Source organism: Heloderma suspectum, chromosome 1, assembly GCF_057233095.1.
Source record: "Heloderma suspectum isolate Gila_16-S chromosome 1, 16-S_ref, whole genome shotgun sequence".
Classification (NCBI taxonomy): Eukaryota; Metazoa; Chordata; class Lepidosauria; order Squamata; family Helodermatidae; genus Heloderma; species Heloderma suspectum.
Genome location: NC_139458.1, coordinates 392,908,463 through 392,916,846, shown reverse-complemented (window position 1 = coordinate 392,916,846; position 8,384 = coordinate 392,908,463). Strand labels below are relative to the sequence as shown.

Here is an 8,384-nt window from a genome sequence, read left to right as displayed (position 1 = left end):
CTCCGGAAGCCGGTCCTGTTCTCTCTATAGCAGCATGTCTTGCTTTCTTTCCCTCTTCCCGCCCCGCCTTCGGCCTTGGAGCCGGAAGAGGGGGGGACTGGAGAAAACGACCTTTGAACAGCACACCCCGCTATTGGTCAGAGTCGCCAGTTCACCCAATGGCATGCCTCGTTGCTCAAGGCCGGCCCGCCTCGACGTCTTGCTGGTTGCGCGGCGGAGCGCTGAGCTGTACCTTGCCGCCGCGGGTGGGAGTGAGTCCGCCATGCCGCATTACCAGACCTGGGAGGAGTTCACCCGCGCTGCCGAGAAGCTTTACCTGTCCGACCCCATGAAGGTACTTGGCAGGGCCTGCTCGGGCAATGGGAACCAGGAGCTCGGCGGGAAGGGCCGGAGAGGCTCTGCTCCGAGAGGGCTGGGGAAGAGGCGATGGCGCGGCTGGATGCGTCGTGCCCGGCTCGTGTCGCACAGTTTGGGTGCGTGCTGGCGTGAATGAAATGCCCAAGCTTCTAGGCCTAGTGACTCCGGAATTGTGACCCAGTCTAGCTGTTTTTAAAGCAAAATAAAGTGGGCTTTTCTGTATTTGAATTGGCTTGTGAAATTGTTTTTCCAGCTTTTGTCTGCGGCCAGATTGTCTCTTTTTGTTCTGGCTGAGGGGGTACTTAAATGCTTGCAGAATTAAACCTATCCAGAGTTCTGGGGTTTTGTAACTCACTGCATCTGTGGCACATGATTATATTGCAAGTATTCGTATCTCTCGCCAAGTCACGTATTTCCAAACTGGAGTAGATTTGGGCGAGACCCTTTCTAGGTGCCCTTATATTAACCAGTGACCTTGTTCTGTTCAGAATGAATTCGTATGTCTGTGTATATAGTTATTGGGTCTCGTAGTGGTTTATCCATATCGAGTGGTCAAAGCTACTTCTCCCCAGGGCACAATACTTGTGGGTGTGTCTTGAGTTGTATTAAATGCAGCCACATGGAACAAGGTCTAATTATGTATTCTATAAGAGGATTGGGCAACTTGTGGCCCTCCAGATGTTTTGGCATACAGCATGCATCATCTGTCATTGTTGACTGTGCTGGCTAGGGTTGACAGGAGTTGCAGTTCAGCAACATCTTGAGGTCACATGCCCCCTACCCCTTCTGTAAAATGTGCTATCTTCTGTATTTGATTAAGAGTTTAAGCTTTAATCTGTACATCCAGCATTTTCTAGGGTTTATCCACGTATTGGTTCGGGGGGGGGGGTGTCCATTGGTGGTGTTTGGGTTCCTTTACTGAACTAAATAAAGAGAACTTTTGAAATATTTTGTGTAATTGTGCTGGATTATAAATAGCCACTTGTCTGGATCCTGTGCAAAGTACAAATTGTGACTAGGCAGGGAAGTACTTCTTTAACCCTGTGTGTATTCTTTTCAGGACCCAAATGACCAAGACAAGCATGTCTGGGCAACTGGGGTAGTAAAAAAGAATTAAGGACCTACTAATTCTTGCAAATATATTTTTCAAGACTGGATTAAAGAATTATACTTTAACACTTTTTGAATTTTTATTTATTTATTTATTTATTTCTATACCACCCAATAGCGGAAGGTCTCTGGGCGGTTCACAAAATTAAAACCAAATGGCACACAAGAAAACAATTTAAAATATATAGAACATTAAAACCACAATATAACAATACAACCACAATAAAACCTAGCAGCAGTGCAGGAATTTAAAATACAGATTTAAAACAGCAAAGCTAAAAGTTAAAACTGCTGTGTAAAAACAATAGCCATATAGATGCTGTTTATTTACCTGTAATTTGTCATTTCAGGTGCGTGTGGTACTCAAATACCGGCACTGTGATGGAAATCTGTGCATCAAAGTAACAGATGATATTGTTGTAAGTAAAATAGCCATGGTATGAGTCTCGTTATTTAACCCTTAACCAAACTGAGCTGTTTGCATTTTTTTTTAGCTCAAAAGCAGCACTGGAGAGCTGCTTTTTAGTTTATATAAAAACAAACAAACATAGGGAGACTATTGGGGCATCTCCCATGTACCATATAATTTAGCTTCAAACCATTACCTTGAGAGTCTTCCATGTATGGTTGTGGCACTATAATTTGAGAAGAGTTGGGGGGGGGGGCGGGGCAGAAGTTTTGCATATTGATACCGAGAGTGAAACACTTGGTCTCAGAGCTAATGTGCATTTTTGGAATATTAATGCTTCTGCTGTCTGTTCTGCTCATCATTTGAAATAACAGTATTAAGCAGATATAATTCCTGTGTATTGCACATATAAAACTGTTTGCCTACACATTTTAATAGTTTACACATTCTGGTTGATAGGATTGCTAGTTCTGGTTACAACTCTTTGTGTAACAGAAGCTGTTTATTTGAGAACATGTGAATCCTTTATATGTCCCATCTAGTGCAGCTTTACTTTCCAATAATGGCCAGCCAAATACTCCTGGGTGCTCAGAAATGGGCCATGAAGGTGATTGCTGTTGCTGTTAGTTCAAGTCAACTGGTACTTGGAAGTAACTGCCTCTGAACATGGTGGTTCTATTGAACTACATTTTAATTGAACTGCTGTGGCAAATAGCTGCTATTAGATTCATCTGTAAAAAAATCTCTTCATTTTCCAAGTGGCAGTTACAGTGCACCAGAGAAGCTCCATTGAACTCAGCGGGGCTTACTTCCAAGTAGATATGTATAGGATTGCACTGTTGGAGAGGGTTTTCTTTAATGGGGGAAGAGTTTATAGAATTATATCTCCTTTTTTTGCTTCCATTCAGTGAAAAGAGAAGTGTCGATGTTTGGAACCTTGCTTCAAATGTTATAGTAATGGCTAACCTAAGGTAGCTTTCTTAACTTCCCCACTGTGCTGAGGGGTGGGGGAGTGGGAATAGGCTAGTAATTGTCTCTTGAAGGTGAACAACCTGATTTCATTACGAATTGTGTATATTGATGGAGATTTTTTAAGTAATGTGTTTAAATTTGCATCCTTAATGTCTGTCTTAGCTGTAATAGTATGTTACATTATTTTAATACTTAGGCTACAATTTCTATGCACACTTGTGAGCAAGTCCCATTGAACATGGTAGGGCTTACAGTAAATTATGCACTTGACTGGGTTACACGTGTGTCGGTTGAAAGGTGTTTGTAGCACTGTGAACTCAAGTAACTGTATTTGGCTCATAGAATCATAGGGTTAGAAGGGGTCTACAAGACCATCGAGTCCAACCCCCTGCTTAGTGCAGGAAGCCTGATTCCCAGGTGGTTCCCCATCCAAGTATTAACCAGGGCAGACCCTGTTTAGCTTCCAAGTTCAGACGATATCGGGCACATCCAGCCCTTTGCTCTTTTGCCTATATAATAGTTTTGTCCTTACAACCATCAGCACACTGACCTAAGTCTGTTATACAAATGATTTAACTTGCATTGTAAAACCAAGACTGTATTGCAGATACAATTCTGTGTTCTAAAAATATGGGGGTAAAAAACTAATTTGACCTTGTGCAATATTCTCTAGTCTAATGTATTTTCTTGGTGTCTGTCTTGCAAGCTAATATTAAAATTAGGTTCAGATACATTGAAAGAAACCTTGCTAAGCCACTCATCTTTCTTTCAGTGTCTACTCTATAGGACCGACCAGGCTCAAGATGTCAAGAAGATTGAGAAATTCCACAGTCAACTAATGCGACTCATGGTAGCCAAAGAATCCCGCAGTGTTGCCATGGAAACAGACTGAATATCTGGAAATAAAATGAATGCTCTAATTATATTTCACAGGAGGAAAATATCACTTGGATTTGGGAAAATGTTGGAAGAGAAGTCTGGTGGCATCAAATGGATTATTAAAAGCTGAAGTGGGTTTTGTAAGGATTTTCAGGCTCCACTTCAGAGTGGCTAGGAGACTATATGCTTTCATTTGAAAGCCTCTATTTATTTTTTTTTAATTTGAGCAGGAGAATGAATGTTATGTTCTGGAAATATTAAAGGTTAAGTGTGTTCCGCCAGATTTGTACACTTACTTTTGTAATTCTTCAGCACTCTGCTCTAAAAAAGAGGAAACAGGTTTGTTCTTCTGAGGGGTTGCAGGATGCTATCATATAGAGGGATTTCTTTTTATTCTTGTTGAATTTTATGTTTCTGTGTTTGCTGAAGTGAAAGACAATTAGTAATGTAGAAAGCGGATGTAATACACATTTATATGTGGTTATATTATTGAGTTGGCAAAACATAGAATTGGCAATGCAACTAAGCCTGTGGATAATCATTTTATGTATCTGGCTTGCTCTATTCAAAACTGATATTGTCCTGAAATTCATCAGTCTATTAGTTATTCAGTATTCATATAAAATCTGCAAAGGATTAGACCCCCTGCTGGTGACAGGCAAGTGTTCCTGGCAGCAAATCCAGTACTCTGCTTGAGCTTGGTGCCAGACAGGCTGCTGAATCAAACCAGACTTTGAACCACAGGGAAGAGCTAATAACGTAAAAAAGGTCCTATACAGCATGTCTTATTCTTTTCTCCACAATGTTATCTGATGCAGCTAAGACACCTAGGGGGCAATCCTATGAGGATAGATGGCCACCTCCGAACTCAGAGGTGACCACCTATCCAATGCAGGGCAGGAGAAGCATGGAGGGGATCGTTCCCTCCACGCTTCTCTTGCCCTGCATTTGCAGCAGCTGTGTAGCTGCGGGAAGGTGGAATGGGGGAGGAGGCTGCTGGACGACACATAGGATGTGTTGTAGCGGCATTTCCGCCTTCCCCGCCCCAGAACACTCCATTTTAGCTGCTCCATGCTCCTCTTCCAAGCACGGAGTGCAGGGCCATTCCGCTTTGCCTGCAAGGCAGTGCGGAAATGCCAGGGGGAAGGTCGGTTCTCCAGGAACTGACCTTGGAGTGCGGGCCGCAAGGTCAGTTCCTGGAAAACCAGGTATCCTATGGCCGTCTAGCTGCTGACTAGCAGCCATAGGATTGCTCCCCTATATATCTTTGAAATAGCTGCCATCAAGGTTATCCTCTGACTACCCTATACCATAGCCTATATAGCTTCCACCTTTTAAGCTTTCTTAAATATTTCTTGTTATGAAGATATTGTCACCGAACACCGAAATTTAATCCTGTCCTGTGAAGTACATACTGTTAAATACAACCATCGAGAGATGTAATGCAACTACATTAAGTATCACTTATGAAGGGGTGCGTGTTTACTGTATGAAATGAAAACAAGAGGACTGTTTTAAAACTGTTTTCTGGAAACTAGTTAGCCATACTGTTCACCAAGAAAACAGTCCTTGGATATTGGCCCAATACAATAGAAAGCAATTTCTTAAAAGGTGTGTTGATGCAGTCTAGTATATTTACTACATGATGATACATTGCCTCATGTTATGTCAAGTGCTTTTGCGACATCAACAAAATAAAAGACTTGCCGGTACTGTTGCCTTGCCCAATGTCTTCTGTTGCCAAAGTTTATATTCATATAAACATTTATTTGTGATTCATTGTGAATTGAACTCGGTTGCGGTTGAACTCAAGCCATTTTCACCCTTCACGATATACTATAGAAAGGCTCAGTTTTGACAGCGTAATTATTCAGTACTATGCTACTGTGGCCATCTTAAAGGTCAGCTGTCTTCACCTCCTACCATAAACTGTGTGTGTGTTCTCCAATGGGAGTTGCCCAGCCTCCATAGAAATATCTTTGTTGATGAAATCGTCCTTTGTCTTTGAGCAGCTGACAAAGAAGGCTGGAACACCAGGTGTGCCCCCATCCCCATCTCCAAGTTCCTTTGGTAAGATATTCTTAAGATATTAATAAGTAAGTCTTCATTAGTTCAGTCACTGTCAGTTGCTTTTAAACTATCTACTTGGTGCTTGAATAAGGGTGCAATCCTATGCACGTTTAGACAGAAAAGTCCTACAACATGGCTGACTGGGGAATGCTGGAAGTTGTAGGACTTCTTTTCTGTCTAAACAATCACAGGATTGTGTCCTACGTATACTGGAGTTTTCCTATGCCTAGGAAAATAAAAAGGTCTTTACCTGCTGCCGGAAAGACTACAACATAGGCTCCAGGTGAACCTCTCTAGGGAGTTTGTTCCACAATTGGGTTTGTTGTTGTTCAGTCGTGTCCTACTCTTCGTGACCCCATGGACCATAGCACGCCAGGCCTTCCTGTCCTGCGCTCTCTCCCGGAGCGTGCTCAAGTTCATATTCATTGCATCCGTGATGCTATCTAGCCATCTCATCCTCTGCCGTCCCCTTCTCCTTTTGCCTTCAGTCTTTCCCAGCATCAGGGTCTTTGCCTCAACATAAAATGCCCTTTTCCTGGTAGCCACCTGCCTTGCTACTTTTGGTAGGGGCTCTTAGAGAATATCATACCTCAGATTGTTTATGTTATATGTGGGATTCCTCTGCCTCTACCTGGCAAATATTTCCAAAAATTCAATGCTTTGTTTTGTAAATGGGGGGGGGGGTCCTCTCCACCATGAATATTTCTGAAATGGATGTAACTTCCAATTAAAGAAGGTGGGCTTGGCTTTCTGGACCTTGCTTTATACCATCGGGCCTATTTGTTGATCTGGACTAAATTTTGGTCTTTTCCAGTCCGATCACATTTTCCACTCTGGTCTGTTCTAGAATCCCTCTGTTTGGACCCTCTTCTCTTGGCATATTAGAATAGACAACCCACCTCCCACAATTCCAGCTGTTAGAGTAGTGTGGCATATAATAGATGTCAATTACAGTTTGATCCATTTTTTCATGCTCAATTGACTTTTATCAGGAAATCCAGATTTAAAAATTGGAAAGAAAATGTTTTTGTAGTAGACATGAATGGATAAGTTGATTTTTAGCCTGGATCAATTATTGGGTCTGGACAATGAGTTTCTGTTGTTTTTCTGATCTGCATGATAAATACAATTTACCTGCTATGGCTAAATGGCAAAACTTGTAGTTTCAAAACTTGTTAGAATCTAGGTTTAGTCTGGCTGCTTTTACAGCTTCACAATTTCCATTGTTACTGGAAACACAGTAGCTGATCAGTCTTATAGACCCACAATTAATGTATATAAATTACTTGTTATCAGTAAATAAGATACTCGGGGTTTAAGACAGGAATGGAATAGAGAATTGGATCGCCCCATTTGCCTAATCAATGGTTGTTTTAGTATCTATAGATCTTAAGCTACACCTTATTCAGCAAAAAACTTTGGGGTTTATTGGACTCCACAGTGTCTTTTTAATAAGCGTTTGTCTAATGTGCATAATTGTTGGAGATGTAATACACCTCCTGCTTCTTTTATCCATATGTTTTGGCAATGCCCAATAGTCGCCTCCTTTTGGGAAGAGGTCATAATGTGGATAAACTTTGTACTGGAAGACTCTTTAATATTGAATGATCTACATGCCCTCCTAAACTATTTAACAGTTTCTTGGAAGTTAATGTATGGTCATCGCAAATGGATTTTCCAAGCCCTTTTGACATCCAAAAGATTGATATTACAACATTAGTAGGACAAATGTTCACCTCCTATAATGCAATGGATTGAGGACCTAACAATGCTATCAACATTTGAACAGGTGGTATATAGGCACCACTTGTGAATGGATAAATATATGGATATTTAGTCTGCTTTTCTTAAAGCTTATGCATAATCTTTTGTCTTTTTTAAAAATGTTGTATTTAATGGAACACTGATATTTTTATGCATGTAGTTTTTTCTCTTTTCCTTTTTTCCTTTTTTCTCCATGTTTTGTTAAAATCACAATAAAAATAATAAAAAAGAAAGATGAGTGCCTTCTTAGAAACCGAAAAGGCGTTTGATAGGGTTGAGAAATCCTGTTTTCAGTGGGTGTTGGAAGAAATGACCTTTGCTGAGAGAGGGACGGGGGTGTGCAACCCTATCTCTTGGACCTCTCTGTACCTTTCAATACCATTGACTCAGGTATCCTTCTGGATAAGTTGTCCGGGTTGGGAGTTGGAGGTACTGTGTTGCAGTGGTTCTGCTCCTATTTGGATGGCCAATTCCAGAAAACAGTGCTGGAGTTATATGGCATACTGCAGGGCTCTATTTTACTTCTCATGCTCTTTAACATCTACATGAAACTGCTGAGCAGGGTTATCTGGAAGTGTGGGCTGAGGTGTCACTGAAATGTGGATGACACCCACTGCTATCTCACCTTTCCATCAAATCCAGGTGAGTCAGTAGGTGTTCTGAATCAGTGCATAGGTGCAGTAATGAGGGCCAATAAACTGAGACTCAATCCAGACAAGATTGGAGGTGCTAGTGAGTGGTTCATCTGCCTGGCGAAGTGATGTTCAACCTGTTCTGGACGGGGTTGTCACTAGAGGCACAGTTGGACTCGGTGGCACACCTA

The 8,384-nt window shown here is 41.6% G+C and overlaps 1 protein-coding gene across 1 annotated transcript; it reads left to right on the top strand.

The window, feature by feature from the left end:
• Positions 1-235: 235 nt before the first annotated feature.
• SRP9 (signal recognition particle 9) lies at positions 236-7,772 on the top strand. Its single transcript, XM_084828660.1, has 3 exons — positions 236-334; positions 1,818-1,886; positions 3,621-7,772. The coding sequence occupies exons 1-3, from the start codon at positions 263-265 to the stop codon at positions 3,738-3,740; spliced, it is 261 nt and encodes an 86-aa protein (XP_084684786.1). The 5' UTR covers positions 236-262; the 3' UTR covers positions 3,741-7,772.
• Positions 7,773-8,384: the final 612 nt, after the last annotated feature.